Here is an 18,164-nt window from a genome sequence, read left to right as displayed (position 1 = left end):
AAATGAGGATGGGGTGTGGCTAACCAGGGGAAGGGGTGGGGCCAACTGGGAGGGGATGGAGCTTAAATGGGGCGGGGGATGGGGCCAACTGGGAGGGGGTGTGGCTTGAATTAGTAGGGGGTGTGGCTAGCCAGGGGAAGGGGTGGGGCTTAAATGAGGAGGGGGTGTGGCTAGCCAGGGGAAGGGGTGGCGCCAACTGGGAGGGGGTGGAGCTTAAATGGGGAGGAGGTGTGGCTAGCCAAGGGAAGGGGTGGGGCTTAAATGAGGAGGGGGTGTGGCTAACATTGCTAATGGGGCAGGACCAACTGGGAGGGGGTGGAGCTTAAGTGTGGAGGGGGTGTGACTAGCCAGGAAAAGGGGTGGGGCCAACTGGGAGGGGGTGGAGCTTAAATGAGTAGGGGGTGTGGCTAACCTGGGGAAGAGGGCAGGACCAACTGGGAGGGGGTGGGGCCAACTGGGAGGGGGTGGAGCTTCATTGAGGAGGGGGTGTGGCTAGCCAGGAGAAGGGGTGGGGCCTACTGGGAGGGGGGTGGAGCTTAAATGTGGAGGGGGTGTGGCTAGCCAGGGGAAGGGGGCAGGGCCAACTGGGAGGGGGTGGAGCTTAAGTGTGAAGGGGGTGTGGCTGGCCAGGGGAAGGGGTGGGGCCAACTGGGAGGGGGTGGAGCTTAAATGGGGAAGGGCCTAATGGGGAGGGGGGTGTGGCTAACCTGGGGAAGGGGATGTGGCTTAAATGGGGAGGGGGTGGGGCTAACTTGAAGAAGGGGGTGTGGCCAACAGGAAGGGGGTGGAGCTTAAATGGGAGTTTAAATGGGCGGGTGGATTAGAAGGGGGGGACAGTAGGTCAGAGAGGTTTTACTGGTCCTTTGGTTTATCCTTAAATAAAGAGTTTAGTTCAGATACTATATCAGGATGTGCTTGGGGAACTTATACATGTATATATATATACATATATATATATATATATATATATATTTATATACATACACCTCCCTGAGAACACCCCATCTCATGTGATGTGGGAAGCTAAGCAGGGTCGGCCCCGGTCAGTGCTTGGATGGGAGACCAGCTGGGTCCAGGGAGGTTCTCCTGCCCCTCTGCTCTGCCCTTGAGTAAAGGGTTTAGTTCAGATACTGTCAGAATATACTTGGGGAACTCATATATATGTGTATATATATATATATATATGGATATAGTAAATGCAGCCACAGCACCCTGAGAGCGCCCCATCTCATGTGATGTGGGAAGCTAAGCAGGGTCGGCCCTGGTCAGTGCTTGGATGGGAGACCAGCTGGTCCAGAGTGGTTCTCCTGCCCCTCTGCTCTGCCCTTGAATAAAGGGGCAGGATGTACTTGGGGAACATATACATATATATATATATATAGACATCGCACCCTGAGAACGCCCCATCTCATGTGATTTGGGAAGCTAAGCAGGGTCGGCCCCGGTCAGCGCTTGGATGGGAGACCCTATATATACCGAGCCATAGCACCCTGAGAATGCCTGATCTGGGAAGCTAAGCAGGGTCGGCCCCGGTCAGCACTTGGATGGGAGACCATGAAGGCCAATGGGACCTGGGGTGGGTTAGAAAGGGGTGGTCAGTAGGTCAGAGAGGTTCTGCTGCCCCTCTGCTCTGCCCTTGGATAAAGGGTTTAGTCGAGATGCTATCAGGATATATTTGGGGATTTTATATATATATATATATATATACATATAATATATGCAGCCATAGCACCCTGAGAACGCCCCATCTCATGTGATCTGGGAAGCTAAGCAGGGTCGGCCCCGTTCAGCACTTGGATGGGAGACCAACCATAGGGAAGGAATGAAGAGCTGGGGCTCCTGAGCTGGAGAAGAGGAGACTGAGGGGTGACATTAACGGTGTCCTGACTCTTTCTACCCCCTCCCAGGTCTCCCCAACGCCGGCAAGTCCTCGGTGATCAACGCGCTGGTGGGTCGCAGCGCCGTCAGCGTCTCCCGCGCCCCCGGGCGCACCCGCTACTTCCAGACCCACTTCCTGACGCCCCGCGTGCGCCTCTGCGACTGCCCGGGACTCGTCTTCCCCTCCCGCGCCCCCCCAGAGCTGCAGGTGGGTCCTCCTGACCCCCCCCCACCTCCATGTCCTATTGACCCCCCCCCATGTCCTATTGACCCCCCCCGCCATGTCCTATTGACCCCCCCCCCCGTCCTATTGACCCCCCCCCCATGTCCTCCTGAGCCCCCACTATCCCCCTGACCCCCTCGTATCCCTATTCATCTTCCCTTCCCACGCCCCCCCAGAGCTGCAGGTGGGTCCCTCCTGCCCCCCCCCCCGACCCCGCTGTGTCCTCAATGACCCCCCCATGTCCCCTGACCCCTTCCTGTCCTCACTGACCCCCGCTGATCCCGTCCATCCCCACTGACCCCCTCCATCCCCACTGACCCCCCTCCTGTCCCCAATGACCCCCACTAACCTCCCCGACCCCCTTGTGTCCCCGCTGACCTCTCTTGTCCCCACTGATCCCTTCTGTCCCCAATGACCCCCACTGACCCCCCCGTGTGTCCCCACTGACTCCCTTTCTGTCCCCACTGACCCCCCCCTGTGTCCCCACTGACCCCCACTGACCCCCCCTTCTGTCCCCACTGATCCCCACTGACCCCCCATGTGTCCCCACTAACCCCCACTGACCCCCATGTGTCCCCACTAACCCCCACTGACCCCCCTTCCGTCCCCAGTGTGTCCCCACTGACCCCCCCCCAGTGTGTCCCCACTGACCCCCCCCCAGTGTGTCCCCACTGACCCCCACTGACCCCCCCATGTGTCCCCACTGACCCCCCCATGTGTCCCCACTGACCCCCCCATGTGTCCCCACTGCCCCCTTCTGCCCCCACTGCCCCCCATCTCCCCCCATCTCCCCTTCCCGCACCCCCCAGCTCAGCAGCTCGCTCCCATCCCCCCCCCCCCCCCATTGCCCCCCACTGACCCGCATGTGCCCCCAGGTCCTGGCGGGCGTGTACCCCATCTCTCAGCTGCAGGAGCCCTACACGGCCGTGGGCTTCCTGGCCGCGCGCCTCCCGCTGCCCCCCCTGCTGCAGCTGCGCCCTCCAAGTTCCACCGCCAGCTGGACCGCCTGGGACCTCTGCGAAGGTACTTTGCGCCGCTTCCCCCAAATTCATTAATTAACGAGTTAATTAATGACGTGAGTTGCGTCTCGTCCGCAGCGTGGGCGGAGAAACGCGGCTACAAGACGGCGCGGGCGGCGCGGAACGACGTTTACCGGGCGGCCAACAGCATCTTGCGCCTGGCGGCCGAGGGGCGGCTGCGGCTCTGCCTGCGCCCGCCCGCCTACGCCGCACACAAAGGTGGGTAAGCCCCGCCCGGGCCACGCCCCCTCGGTGCTCGGGCCACACCCCCTCGGTGCTCGGGCCACGCCCCCCGCAGTGCCCGGGCCACGCCCCCCCCCCCTCGCGGTGCCCAGGCCACGCCCCCCCCCCACGGTGCCCGGGCCACGCCCCCCCCCCCCCCCCCCCGCTGTGCCTTGGCCACGCCCTCCCCTGCACCCTGGTCCTGCCTTGGCCACGCCCCCCCCCCCCGCGCCCTGGCCCTGCCTCATCTTCCCCCTCCCCCGCCTTGGCCACGCCCCCCTGCCCTGGCCACGCCCCCCACCCTGGTCACGCCCCCCTGCAATGCCCTGGCCACGCCCCCCCCTCACTCACACCCCCCTCCACCCCCCCCAGATCTGTGGGAGCTTCACCCCGAAACGGCAGCGCTGGTGGAGTTGCTGGAGCAGGAGGACCCAGGCGTCCAGGGCTCCGCCCCCCCCGTGGAGGAGGAGGGGTCAAGCTCAGAGGAGGAGGAGGAGTCTGACAATGAGGAAGAGGCGGGGCCTGGGGAAGCCACGCCCCCGAGAAGCACTGCCCCCCTCAACCCTTTTGCTGTGCTGGGAGAGGATGAGTGTTAGCCACGCCCCTCAGAGGGCTGAGCCAATCAGAGGCCACTACATTCATACCATATATGGAATAAAGCTTTATTTCTGCAGCTGGTATTTTCTGATTGGCTAGAGTTGCCTTCAGCAGGGACCAATCAGAAGTTGCGTCGCCACTTTGTTGCCAGGTAGGGTTCAAGCTGGGCTGTCCTCTGGGGCGGGGCCTGGGGAGTGATGTCACTGCACTGCCCCACCCACAGCCTTTAGTCCCACCCCCTCTTCACCCTAATATGGTCAGGCCCCGCCCCTTCTCTCACCGGTGGGCGTGTCCTGCCCGAGGGGGCGGAGCTCGGCCCAGCACAGGTATCGCCGGCTGCGCCCGCAATTCCAGCAGCGCAGGATGGTTCGGGGCTGCCCCCCCCCTGCGGGAGGGACCCAGGCGTCCGGGTGAGCCCCCTGTGCCCCCCCACGGCCCCCAGACCCCTCTCAATCCAGGGGGGACCCAGGCGTCCGGGACAACCCCCCCCACCCAGAAGGACCCAGGTGTCCGGGTCGCCTCTTTCCCCCCCTCCCATGAGAGTGTTTCCCCCCCCACCCAGGGTGTCCCCAAACCCCCAGGAGGGACCCAGGCGTCCGGGACAGCCCCTCCCACCCCCCTGGAAGGACCCAGGTGTCTGGGACAACCCCCCCCCACCCAGAAGGACCCAGGTGTCCGGGTCACCTCTTCCCCCCTCCCATGAGAGTGTTTCCCCCCCCACCCAGGGTGTCCCCAAACCCCCAGGAGGGACCCAGGCGTCCGGGACAGCCCCTCCCACCCCCCTGGGGGGACCCAGGCGTCCGGGTCACTTCCGCCCCCACCCATGTCCACTGTCCCCCCACCATGGGTGTCCCCAAACCCCCAGGAGGGACCCAGGCGTCCGGGACAACCCCTCCCCCCGCCCCCAGACCCACCCCTGATGCGCAGGGTGCCCCCCACCCCGGGCACCAATAGGGAGCAGCAGCGGCGACACACGACGCGCTTCACCGGGGGGGCCCTGCGGGTGGGGGGGACACAGACACATCCTCTGCAGGGACCCCCAAGAGCCCCCATAGCCCCCCCAGACCCCCCATAGGCACCCCTGACCCCCCTGACCCCCCATATCCTCTCCAGGGACCCCCATAGAGCCCCCATATCCCCCTATAGCCCCCCCTATAGCCCCCCAGACCCCCCATATCCTCTCCAGGGACTCCCAAGAGCCCCCATATTGCCCTTTGGCCCCCCCATAGCCCCCCAGACCCCCCATATCCTCTCCAAAGACCCCCATAGAGCCCCCATATCCCCCTATAGCCCCCCCATATCCCTTTAGCCCCCCCATATCCCCCCATATCCTCTCCAGGGACCCGCATACAGCCCCCATATTCCCTTAGTACCCCCATATCCTCCCATATCCCCCTTAGGCCCCCCCATAGCCCCCCCATATCCTCTCCAGGGACCCCCATATCCCCCCATATTCCCCCTTAGCACCCCCATATTCCCCCATATTCCCCCTTAACACCCCCATAGCCCCCCCATATTCCCCCATAGCCCCCCCATATTCCCCTTTAGCACCCCCATAGCCCCCCCATATCCCCCCATATTCCCCTTTAGCACCCCCTTTAGCCCCCCCATATCCCCCCTTTAGCCCCCCCATAGCCCCCCTTTAGCCCCCCCATACCCCCCCCTGACCCCCCATATCCTCTCCAGGGACCCCCATAGAGCCCCCATATTCCCCTATAGCCCCCCATATTCCCCCTTAGCACCCCCCTAGCCCCCCCATATTCCCCCTTAGCCCCCCCAGACCCCTCATATCCTCTCCATGGACCCCCATAGCCCCCCCAGACCCCCATATCCTCTCCAGGGACCCCCATAGCCCCCCAGACCCCCATATCCTCTCCAGGGACCCCCATATCCCCCCATATCCCCCCATAGCACCCCCATATTCCCCTTAGCACCCCCATAGCCCCCCCATATCCCCCCTTAGCACCCCCATATCCCCCCATAGCACCCCCATATCCCCCCATATTCCCCCTTAGCACCCCCATATCCCCCCATAGCACCCCCATATCCCCCCATATCCCCCCTTAGCACCCCCATATCCCCCCATAGCACCCCCATATCCCCCCATATTCCCCCTTAGCACCCCCATATCCCCCCATAGCACCCCCATAGCCCCCCATATTCCCCCTTAGCACCCCCATATCCCCCCATATTCCCCCTTAGCACCCCCTTAGCCCCCCATAGCCCCCCCAGACCCCCCCCAGCCCCCCCAAACCCCCCCCCCGTCTCACATGCGCAGGACCAGGCGCCGCGCGGCCCCTCTCTGGGTGCTGCAGTAGAACCGGGCCAGGCCGGGGCTATGGGGGAGCACCCAGTGCGCCGCCTGGGGGGGGGGCGGCTGCTGACCCCCCCTCTGCGGCCCCCGGACCCCCAGAGCCCCTCTTGACCCCCCTTATAGCCCCCAGAGCCCCTTATAACCCCCTATAGCTCTTTATAGTGCCCCCAGAGCCCCTCCTGGGTACCCCCTGGACCCCCATAGTCCCCTATGGACCCCCCCCAGATCTCAATATCCCCTCTTAGGACCCCCCCTATAGCACCTTATAGTGCCCTCAGAGCTTCTTATATCCCCCTATAGCCCCTTATAGCGCCCCCAGAGCCCCTTATAGCTCCTTATAGTGCCCCCAGAGCCACTCCCGGGTACCCCCTGGACCCCCATAGCCCCCTAAGGACCCCCCATAGATCCCAATAGCCCCTCTCAGGACCCTCCCTTATAGCCCCCTATAGCCCCCTATAGTCCCTTATAGCGCCCCCAGAGCCCCTTATAGCCCCCTATAGTGACCCTAGAGCCACTCCCAGGTACCCCATGAACCCCCATAGACCCCTCAGGACCCCCCCAGATCCCAATAGCCCCTCTTGCCCCCCCTTCCAGGACCCTTATAGACCCTTATAGTGCCCCTTATAGCCCCCTATAGTGCCCCCAGAGCCCCTTATAACCCCCTATAGCCCCTTATAGTGCCCCCAGAGCCACTCCTGGGTACCCCCTGGACCCCCATAGTCCCCTCAGGACCCCCCATAGATCCCAATAGCCCCTCTCAGGACCCCCCCGTACCCCCTTCTAGACACCCCCCATCCCTTTTTAAGCCCCTAAGGACCCCCCATAGCCCCCCCAGACCCCCCATATCCTCTCTAGGGACCCAAAGAGCCCCCATATCCCCCCTATAGCCCCCCCCATATCCCCCCTTAGCACCCCCATACCCCCCCCAGACCCCCCATATCCTCTCCAGGGACCCCTACAGAGCCCCCATATCCCCCCTTTAGCCCCCCCCATAGCCCCCCCAGACCCCCCATATCCTCTCCAGGGACCCCCATAGAGCCCCCATATCCCCCCTTTAGCCCCCCCATAGCCCCCCCAGACCCCCCATATCCCCCCTTATCACCCCCATAGCCCCCCCAGACCCCCCATATCCCCTCTTAGCACCCCCCATAGCCCCCCCAGACCCCCCATATCCTCTCCAGAGACCCCCATAGAGCCCCCATATCCCCCCTTTAGCCCCCCCAGACCCCCCATATCCTCTCTAGGGACCCCCATAGAGCCCCCATATCCCCCCTTTAGCCCCCCCAGACCCCCCATATCCTCTCTAGGGACCCCCATAGAGCTCCCATATTCCCCTATAGCCCCCCCAGACCCCCCATATCCCCTCCAGGGACCCCTATAGAGCCCCCATATCCCCCCCCAGTGCCCCCCATATCCCCCCCCGCCAACGCCCCCCTCGGGACCCCCCAACCCCCCCCCATGTCCCACCTGGAACAGGAAGTTGAGCCTCTGCAGCGCCTCCCTGTCCCGCACCGGCGCCGCCATCGCGCTCCCCGATTGGCCAACGCCCCCCGGGTGGGCGGGGCCGGCGCTTCCCATTGGCTGCTGCGCTCTGGACTGGGCGTGGCGACATCCCTATAAGGATCGGAGTGGGAGGGGGTGGGGGGGCGGAGCCGGCGCTTCCCATTGGCTGCGCTCTGCACTGGGCGTGGCAACATCCTTATAAGGATCAGAGTGGGCGGGGAGGGGGCGTGGCCAGCCTCCCCTTTTCCCGGCACCGCCGTTCTACGTCACTTCCGGCGTTGGGCGCGGTGGCGGCTGGTGAGTGCTGCGCTCCCTCCTATAGGTCACCCCCTATAGATCCCGCCCTATAGGGGCCTCCCTATAGCCGTGACGTCACCCACAGGGACCCCCCGTGGCCGCCGGGCCCCGCCCCCCCCCGCCAGGGCCGCCCCGATCTATAGGCGCTACCCTATAGCCACCCATTCTATAGGTCCCATTCTATAGGTCCCCTATAGCGCCTATAGATGGGGTGGGTCGCTATAGGCGCTCTGGGTGGGGCATCTTCTATAGGGGTTTATCCTATAGGGGTTTATCCTGGAGCGGCAGCCCTATAGCTTGAGCACCCTATGGATTCTGTAGGTTGAGCGGCCGTTGGAACCCAATTGCGACGCTTTGCCCCCGATGACGTCATCGCCTGGACGCAATCCGGCTGCTTTCGCCCCAAAAATCATCGTTGTGACCAATTTCGGGTGGTTTTACCCCAAAACTCCATTGGATTTGAACCATTTACTTCGCAGCAAAATTCCACCATCGTTGTGACCGATTTGAGGCGTTTTCACCCCAAAATTGCATTGGATTCGCACCATTTACTTCGCAGCAAAATTCCACCATCGCCGGGACCGATTTCGGGCGTTTTCACCCCAAAAACTCATTGGATTTGAACCTTTTGCTTCGCAGCAAAATTCCACCATCACCGGGACCGATTTGAGGTGTTTTCACCCCAAAACCTCATTGGATTTGCACCATTTGTCCCCACTGGACCCTTTTGATTCCTTATTTTATTTAATTTCATTGCTTTTTCCCCATTTCCGCCCTATTTCCACCTTATTTCCGCCCTATTTCCGCCTTATTTCCACCTTATTTCCTTTCTTTCTTCTTTATTTTTTCTCCTCCTTTCCTTCCAAATTCCATCTTCCTCCCGTCCTCCCTCCCTTCCCCTTTCCTTCCTTTCCTCCCTTTCCTCCCTTTCCTTCCTTTCCTCCCTTTCCTTCCTTTCCTCCCTTTCCTCCCTTCCCCTTTCCTCCCTCCCTCCTTCCCTTCCCCTTTCCTCCTTCCATCCCTTCCCCTTTCCTCCTTTCCTCCCTTCTCCTTTCCTCCCTTTCCTCCTTTCCTCCCTCCCTTCCTTCCTCTTTCCTTTTCCTTCCCTTTTCCTTTTCCTTCCCTTTTCCTTTTCCTTCCCCTTTCCTTTTCCTTCCCCTTTCCTTTCCCTTCCCCTTTCCTTTCCCTTCCCCTTTCCTTTCCCTTCCCCTTTCCTTTCCCTTCCCCTTTCCTTTCCCTTCCCCTTTTCCTTCCCTTCCCCTTTTCCTTCCCTTCCCTTCCCCTTCCCCTTCCCCTTCCCCTTCCCCTTCCACTTCCACTTCCACTTCCCCTTCCCTCCCTTCCCCTTTCCTCCCTCCCTTCCCCTTCCCTTCCTCCTCCCTCCCCTTTCCCTCTTTCCTCCCCAATCACTCCAATCCCATTCACACCTCACCCCCCCACTTCCCCCCCACCCCCCCACTTCCGGGCCACCATTTCCCCCCCCATTTCCCCCCCACCATGTCCCTCTCGGAGGCTCTTTCCGCCCTGCAGGTGGAAGCCAGCTGCTCCGTGTGCCTCGAATACCTCCGCGACCCCGTCATCATCGACTGCGGCCACAACTTCTGCCGCGCTTGCATCACGCGCTGGTGGGCGGAGCTTCGACGCGACTTCCCCTGCCCCGTCTGCCGAAAAACCTCGCGCCACCGCTCCTTCCGCCCCAACCGCCAATTGGCCAACATGGTCGAAGCCGCCCGGCACCTCCGCGCCGCCAAACGCAAACGCGGTGACACTGCCGACTACGCCCATGATGCAGCCGACGCTGCCGACTACGCCGACACTGCCACCTACGCCACAAATGACACTAATGGTGATGCTGGCGCCGCGGGGCGGCGCTGCGGGCGGCACGGCCGGCCGCTGGCGCGATTCTGCCGCGACGACCAGGCGCCCGTGTGCCTGCTGTGCGAGATCTCGCACGAGCACCGCGCGCACGACACCGTCCCCGTCGCGCACGCCGAGCGCGAGTACAAGGTGCGGCGGCTCCGGAGGCCTTTGCGAGACGATATCGTGGGGGTTTAGCACCAAATTTGGCACCAAATTTGATACTGGGGCTGGTTTGGTTGTGACAAGTGTCCATCTGTGTTTTCGGCCCCATATCTTGGGGTTTAGCCCCAAATTTGGCCCCAAATTCAGGTCCAGTGCTGGTTGTTAAGGGGGTTTGGTTGGGTTGAGTCTCCGTCGGCATTTTCAACCCAATATCTTGGGGTTTAGCCCCAAATTTGGCCCCAGGGCTGGTCACAGAGGGACTTCAGTTATGACAAGTGTTCATCTGTGTTTTCAGCCTCATGTCTTGGGTTTTAGCCCCAAATTTGGCCCCAAATTTCGCCCCAGGGCTGATCACAGAGGGGGTTTGGTTGGAATGAGACTCCATCTGTGTTTTCAGCCCAATATCTTGGAGTTTAGCCCCAAATTTGGCCCCATGGCTGGTTGTTAAGGGGGTTTGGTTGGGATGAGTCTCCATTTGTGTTTTCAGCTCAATATCTTGGGTTTTAGCCCCAAATTTGACCCAAAAGGTGCTTGAAGGGGCCGTTTGGTCGCCATAAGGCTCTATTGCCATTTTCAACCCAATATCTTGGGTTTTAGCCCCAAATTTGGCCCCAGTGCTGGTTGTTAAGGGGGTTTGGTTGGGATGAGGCTCTCTCTCTGTTTTCAGCCCCATATCTTGGGTTTTAGCCCCAAATTTGCCCCGAGGGGCGGACTCAGGGCCTGGGGGAGGCTATGGGGGTAGATGCAGGAGGGATGTGGGGCAGGACCATGGGGTCCCCCCCAGCACCCCATTTTCTCTCCCCCTTTCAGGAGAAGCTGCAGCAGCAGCTGGAGCTGCTGGAGCAGAAGCTGGCGGCCGTGAGCCAGAGCCGGGCGCGCGAGGAGCGGAAACCCGCCCAGCTGAAGGCAGGTGATGGGACACGGGGACGTGATGGGACACGACACGGGGGACACGTCTCATATATGCAGCCACAGCACCCCAAAAACGCCCCATCTCATGTGATGTGGGAAGCTAAGCAGGGTCGGCCCCGGTCAGCACTTGGATGGGAGACCTTGTATACATACACAGCCATAGCACCCTGAGAACGCCCCATCTCATGTGATGTGGGAAGCTAAGCAGGGTCGGCCCCGGTCAGCGCTTGGATGGGAGACCTTAGATATATATACCCAGCCATAGCACCCTGAGAATGCCTGATGTGGGAAGCTAAGCAGGGTTGGGCTCGGTCAGCACTTGGATGGGAGACCAGCTGGGTGCAGAGAGGTTCTCCTGCCCCTCTACTCTGCCCCTGGATAAAGGGTTTAGTTCAGATACTATCAGGATACACTTGGGGAACTTCTATCTGTCTATTTATCGATCTATCTATCTATTAATCTATCTATCTATCTATCTATATATCTATCTATCTAATATATGCAGCCACAGCACCCTGAGAACGCCCCATCTCATGTGATGTGGGAAGCTAAGCAGGGTCGGGCCCGGTCAGTGCTTGGATGGGAGACCTTATATGTATATATATATATACACACACACGTATATAAATAGATATATATAAAATTATTATTTATATATTATATATTATATGTATTATATATTATTATTTTGTGTATATATATATATATATATATATACACACACACACACAGCCATAGCAGCCTGAGAATGCCTGATCTGGGAAGCTAAGCAGGGTCAGGCCTGGTCAGTGTTTGGATGGGAGACCTTAGAGATATGCATATATATATAAAAAATTATTATATGTATAATATATATATATTATATTATACATTATATATTATATTTTATCTATTATATGTTATTAGTTTGTATATATATATATATATATACACACATGCACACAGCCATAGCAGCCTGAGAATGCCTGATCTGGGAAGCTAAGCAGGGTCGGCCCCGGTCAGTGCTTGGATGGGAGACCTTATGTGTGTGTGTATATATATATATATATAATTATTATATATATTATATATATATATAATATGTAATATAATATATATTATATATTATATGTTATATATTATATATCATATATTATATATTATATAGTATTATTTTGCGTATATATATATACACACATATATATATACATATACATATACATATATATACACACACATATATATATGCATATATATACACATATATTTTTGTATATATGTATACACACACACACAGCTATAGCACCCTGAGAACGCCTGGTCTGGGAAGCTAAGCAGGGTCGGCCCCGGTCAGCCCTTGGATGGGCGACCCCCATCTCCCGTGCGAGGGCAGGAATGAAGAGCCGTAGGGGCGACATTAGGGTGTTCCTTATGGAAAGGGGGTGTCATCCCTGACCTGTGTTGGGCAGAGGACGGTGTGGCGGTGCCGGGAGCGCATCGCCCGCGAGTTCGAGGAGCTGCACGAGCTGCTGGAGGAGGAGGAGCGGCGGCTGCTGCGGCGGCTGCAGGACCAGGAGCGGCAGCTGCTGCAGCGGCTCCAGGATAACCTGGAGCGGCTCGGTGAGCGCCGGCGCCTCCTGGGGGCGCTGGTGGCAGAGCTGGAGGAGAAGAGTCTGCAGCCGGGGCCTGAGATGCTGCAGGTGAGGCCGGGGGCAGGAAACAATGGGGTTGGGGTTGGGGATAAGGTCGTGCAATGGGATCGTTGGGATGGGGTTGGTTTGGGGACAGGATCGTTGGGACAAGATCATTGGGATGGGGTTGATTTGGGGACAGGATCATTGGGACGGGATCATTGGGATGGGGTTGATTTGGGGACAGGATCGTTGGGACAAGATCATTGGGATGGGGTTGATTTGGGGACAGGATCGTTGGGAATGGGATCATTGGGATGGGTTTGGGGACAAGATCATCGGGACGGGATCATTGGGATGGGGTTGATTTCGGGACAGGATCATTGGGAATGGGATCAGTGGGATGGGGTTGGGGACAAGATCATCGGGACGGGATCATTGGGATGGGGTTGGGGACAAGATCATCAGGATGGGATCATTGGAATGGGGTTGATTTGGGGACAGGATCTTTGGGACAAGATCATTGGGATGGGGTTGATTTGGGGACAGGTTCATTGGGAATGGGATCATTGGGATGGGGTTGATTTGGGGACGGGATCATTGGGATGGGGTTGGGGACAGGATCATTGGGATGGGATCATTGGGATGGGGTTGGGGACAAGATCATCGGGACGGGATCATTGGGATGGGGTCGATTTGGGGACAGGATCATTCTCCCATTCTCCCCCTCCAGGACATCAAGGACACCCTGGCCAGGTAAGCTCCGCCCCCGCGGCTCCGTTTTGGGGCCGAACGGCGGGATTTGGCTGATCCGGCGGTACCGCAGGTGCCAAGCGACGCTGGAGCCGGCGGAGGAGCCGGCGCCGGTGCCCCTGGAGCTGGAGCCGACCTTGGGCAGCTTCCCCCGGCAGTTCTTCACCCTGCGATCGCTCACCCGCCGCCTCCGGGGTGAGCAAACGCGCCAATCGTGGCCGTCGTGTCAATCAATCATGGCCGTCGCGTCAATCATGGCCGTCGGGTCAATCAATCATGGCCGTCGGGTCGATCAGTCATGGCCGTCGGGTCAATCAATCATGTCCGTCGGGTCAATCATGGCCGTCAGGTCAATCAATCATGGCCGTCAGGTCAATCAATCATGGCCGTTGGGTCAATCAATCATGGCCGTCGGGTCGATCAGTCATGGCCGTCGGGTCAATCAATCATGTCCGTCGGGTCAATCATGGCCGTCAGGTCAATCAATCATGGCCGTCGGGTCAATCAATCATGGCCATTGGGTCAATCAATCATGGCCGTCGGGTCAATCATGGCCGTCGCGTCAATCATGGCCGTCAGGTCAATCAATCATGGCCGTCGTGTCGATCAGTCATGGCCGTCAGGTCAATCAATCATGGCCGTCGGGTCAATCATGGCCGTCAGGTCAATCAATCATGGCCGTCGGGTCGATCAATCATGGCCGTTGTGTCAATCAATCATGGCCGTCGGGTCAATCAGTCATGGCGGTCGGGTCAATCAATCATGGCCGTCGGGTCAATCAATCATGGCCGTCGCGTCAATCAATCATGGCCGTCGCGTCAATCATGGCCGTCGGGTCAATCAATCATGGCCGTCCGGTCAATCAATCATGGCCGTTGCGGCAATCAATCATGGCCATCGCGTCAATCATGGCCGTCAGGTCAATCAATCATGGCCGTCGCGTCAATCAATCATGGCCGTTGTGTCAATCATGGCCGTCAGGTCAATCAATCATGGCCGTCGGGTCAATCAATCATGGCCGTCAGGTCAATCAATCATGGCCGTCGGGTCAATCAGTCATGGCCGTTGGGTCAATCAATCATGGATGGATGGATGGATGATGGACAGACGGATGGATGACGGACAGATGGATGATGGATGGACAGATGAACGATGCTTGGATGATGGATGGATGACAGTTGGATGATGAATGGACGGATGGCTGATGGACAGACAGATGGATGACGGACAGATGGATGATGGATGGACAGATGAACGATGCTTGGATGATGGATGGATGACAGTTGGATGATGAATGGACGGATGGCTGATGGACAGACAGATGGATGATGGCCAGATGACATTGTATCCCCCCTCACCATCTCCCCTCTCCCCAGACGACCTGACCCTGGACCCCTCCACCGCGCACCCCAACCTCTCCCTCTCCGCCGACCTCAAGAGCGTCCGCTTCGTCGATTCGCGCCCGCGGAACCTTCCGGACACGCCGGGGCGCTTCACGGTGTACCCGGCGGTGCTGGCGGCGCAGGGATTCGCCTCGGGACGCCACTATTGGGAGGTGGAGGTGGGCGACAAGACGCATTGGGCGCTTGGGGTGTGCCGGGGCTCGGTGAGCCGCAAGGGGGAGCCCACGCCGTTACCGGAGCCGGGATATTGGCGCCTTCGCCTCTGGAACGGCGACAAGTACGCGGCCACCACCGTCCCCTTCACGCCGCTGGCGTTGAGCGTCAAACCCAAACGCGTCGGCGTCTTTTTGGATTACGAGGCCGGCCGGGTGACTTTTTACAACGTCACCGACCGCTCGCACATCTTCACCTTCACCGACACCTTCACCGAGACCCTCTGGCCGCTCTTCTACCCGGGGATCTGCGCGGGGAGGAAGAACGCCGCGCCGCTCGTCATACGCACGCCCAGCGACTGGGACTGAACGGGGGGGTGGGGGGATCCGGTGGTGCTGGGATCCGGTGGTGCCGGGATATGGTGGTGCTGAGATACAGTGGTGCTGAGATACGGTGGTGATGGGATCCGGTGGCGCTGGGAGCCGGTGGTGCCAGGATACAGTGGTGCTGAGATCCGGTGGCGCTGGGATCCGGTGGCGTTGGGATCTGGTGGTGCTGGGAGCCGGTGGTGCTGGGATACAGTGGTGCCAGGATACAGTGGTGCTGAGATACGGTGGCGCTGGGAGCCGTGGTGCCGGGATCCAGTGGCACCGGGATCCGGCAGTGTTGGGATCCGGTGGCGCCGGGATCCAGTGGCGCCGGGATCCAGCAGTGTTGGGATCCGGTGGCGCTGAGAGCCGGTGGCGGTGGGAGCCGGTGGTGCCAGGATACAGTGGTGCTGGGATCCAGTGGCGCCGGGATCCAGCGGTGGTGGGATCCAGTGGCACCGGGATCCGGTGGCGCTGGGTTCCAGTGGTGCCGGGAACTGGTGACGTTGGGATCCGGTGGTGCCGGGATACAGTGGTGTTGGGATCCGGTGGCACTGGGATCTGGTAGCACTGGGATCCAGTGATGCTGGGATCTGGTGGCACTGGGATCCGGTGGCGTTGGGATCCGGTGGTGCCAGGATCCGGTGGCGCTGGGAGCCGGTGGTGCCAGGATACAGTGGTGCTGAGATACGGTGGTGCTGGGATCTGGTGGTGCCGGGATCCAGTAGTGCCAGGATACAGTGGTGCCGGGTTCCGGTGGCGTTGGGATCTGGTGGCGTTGGGAGCCAGTGGTGCCAGGATATGGTGGTGCTGGGATCTGGTAGCACAAGGATCCAATGGTGGCTGGGATCCATTGGCGCCGGGATCTGGTGGCACTGGGATCTGGTGGGATCTGGTGGCACTGGGTTCCGGTGGGATCCGGTGGCCCCGGGATCTGGTGGCATTGGGATCCAGTGGTGCCAGGATACAGTGGTGCTGGGATCCCGTGGTGGCTGGGATCCAGTGGTGCTGGGATCTGGTGGCCCCGGGATCCGGTGGGATCCGGTGGCCCCGGGATCTGGTGGCATTGGGATCCGGTGGCGCTGGTAACTGGTGGTGTTGGGATCCAGTGGCGTCAGGATCTGGTGGCGCTGGGATCCAGTGATGTTGGGATTGGGTGGTGCCGGGATCTTGTGGCACTTGGATCTGGTGGTGCTGGGATCCAGTGTGTGTCGGGATCCAGTGGTGCTGGGATCAAGTGGTGCTAGGATCGGGTGGTGCCAGGATCTGGTGGCGCTGGGACCCGGTAGCACCAGGATCCATTGGTGCTGGGATCTGGTGGCATTAGGATCCAATGGCACCGGAACATGGTGGTGCCTGGATCCAGTGGCACTGGGATCCAGTGTGCATTGGGATCCAGTGGTGCTGGGGTCCAGTGGCACTGGGATCTGGTGGCGCCAGGACCCGGTGGCACTGGGATCTGGTAGCGCCGGGCTCTGATGAGCTGGTTGCGCTGGGATCCACTGAGGCAGTAACCCCGGGATCTGGTGAGCTGGTGGCACTGGGATCCACTGAGCTGGTAGCACCTGAATCCAGTGAGCCGGTAACCCTGGGATCTGGTGAGCTGGCAGCACCGGGATCCACTGAGCCGGCACCGCTGGAGTTTGGCTCTGGGACATCTGGAAGTACTGGGATCCAGTGAGCCGGTAGAACCAGGATCCAGTGAGCCATTAGAACTGGGATCTGGCGATCCAGCACTGCTGGGATTTGGCTCTGGGACATCTGGAAGCACCGGGATCTGGTGAGCCGCTACCGCTGGGATCCAGTGAGTCGGCGCCGCTGGGGTTTGGCTCTGGGACATCTGGCACCGCCAGGATCTGGTGATCCAGCACCACAGCGGTTTGGCTCTGGGACATCTGAGGCCACTGGGATCCAGTATGGCTGGGATCTGGTGGTCCGGCACCACAGGGATCAGGTGATCCAGCACGACGGGGCTTTGTCTATGGGATGTTTGGCGCTGCTGGGATCTGGTGATCCAGCACCACACGGATCTGGCCCTGGGATGTTTGGCACCACGGGGATCTGGTGATCCAGTGCCATGGGACTTTGGCCCTGGGACATTTGACGCTGCTGGGATCTGGTGATCTGACACCACGAGGATCTGGTGATCCGGCACCATGGGGCTCTGGGACCTTTCACACTGCTGGGATCTAGTGATCCAGCACCACGGGTTATGGCCCTGGGACATTTTGCACTGCTGGGATCTGGTGATCCAAAAGCACAAGGACCTGGTGATCTGGTACCATGGGACTTTGGCCCTGGGACGTTTGGCGCTGCTGGGATCTGGGATCCAGCACCATGGGGATCTGGTGACTTGGCAGCATGGGACCTTGGCCCTGGGACGTTTGGAGCTGCTGGGATCTGGTGACCCAGCACCACGGGGATCTGGTGATCTGGTACCATGGGACTTTGGCCCCGGGACATTTGGCGCTGCTGGGATCTGGTGACCCAGCACCACGGGGATCTGGTGATCTGGTACCATGGGACTTTGACCCTGGGACGTTTGGCACTGCTGGGATCCGGTGATCCAGGACCACGGGGATCTGGTGATCCGGCACCATGGGGCTCTGGCCCTGGGACATTTTGCACTGCTGGGATCTGGTGATCCGGCACCACGGGGAACTGGCGATACAGCACCGTGGGGATCTGGTGATCTGGCACCACGGGACTTTGGCCCTGGGACATTTGGCGCTGCTGGAATCCGGTGATCTGGCACCTTGGGGATCTGGTGATCCAGCACTGTGGGGAACCAGCGACCCAGCACCACGGGGATCTGGTGATCTGGCACAGTGGGGATCTGGTGATCCAGCACCGTGGGGATCTGGTGATCCGGCACCATGGGGCTCTGGCC

General features: G+C 59.9%; 3 protein-coding genes across 4 annotated transcripts; 2 read left to right on the top strand and 1 right to left on the bottom strand.

Moving 5' to 3' along the window:
• Positions 1-1,907: 1,907 nt before the first annotated feature.
• Positions 1,908-3,996, top strand: GNL1 (G protein nucleolar 1 (putative); the record flags this gene model as incomplete). Its single annotated transcript, XM_080364496.1, has 4 exons — positions 1,908-2,086; positions 2,977-3,124; positions 3,199-3,339; positions 3,715-3,996. Coding segments are annotated over 4 exons (692 nt in total), but the record flags the coding sequence as incomplete, so codon positions are not given.
• RPP21 (ribonuclease P subunit p21) lies at positions 3,992-7,831 on the bottom strand (the record flags this gene model as incomplete). Of its 2 annotated transcripts, none has more annotated exons than XM_080364497.1 (5): positions 3,992-4,126; positions 4,220-4,324; positions 4,854-4,936; positions 6,210-6,301; positions 7,721-7,831. In XM_080364497.1, the coding sequence occupies 5 exons, from the start codon at positions 7,829-7,831 to the stop codon at positions 4,098-4,100; spliced, it is 420 nt and encodes a 139-aa protein (XP_080220623.1). In that variant the 3' UTR covers positions 3,992-4,097. The 2 variants fall into 2 exon arrangements, with proteins under 2 accessions (XP_080220623.1, XP_080220624.1); XM_080364498.1 differs by having other exon boundaries at positions 4,072-4,114; positions 7,721-7,794.
• A 1,719-nt stretch (positions 7,832-9,550) lies between these two features.
• On the top strand, positions 9,551-15,364 carry LOC308052415 (E3 ubiquitin-protein ligase TRIM39-like; the record flags this gene model as incomplete). Its single annotated transcript, XM_080364495.1, has 6 exons — positions 9,551-10,060; positions 10,886-10,981; positions 12,436-12,666; positions 13,331-13,353; positions 13,424-13,545; positions 14,727-15,364. The coding sequence occupies 6 exons, from the start codon at positions 9,551-9,553 to the stop codon at positions 15,272-15,274; spliced, it is 1,530 nt and encodes a 509-aa protein (XP_080220621.1). The 3' UTR covers positions 15,275-15,364.
• Between the last annotated feature and the right edge of the window lie 2,800 nt (positions 15,365-18,164).

The sequence above is a fragment of the Nesoenas mayeri genome (assembly GCF_963082525.1).
Source record: "Nesoenas mayeri genome assembly, contig: SCAFFOLD_204, whole genome shotgun sequence".
Lineage (NCBI taxonomy): Eukaryota > Metazoa > Chordata > Aves > Columbiformes > Columbidae > Nesoenas > Nesoenas mayeri.
Note: the sequence above shows the minus strand (reverse complement) of the source record. Positions and strands in the feature narration are given on the sequence as shown.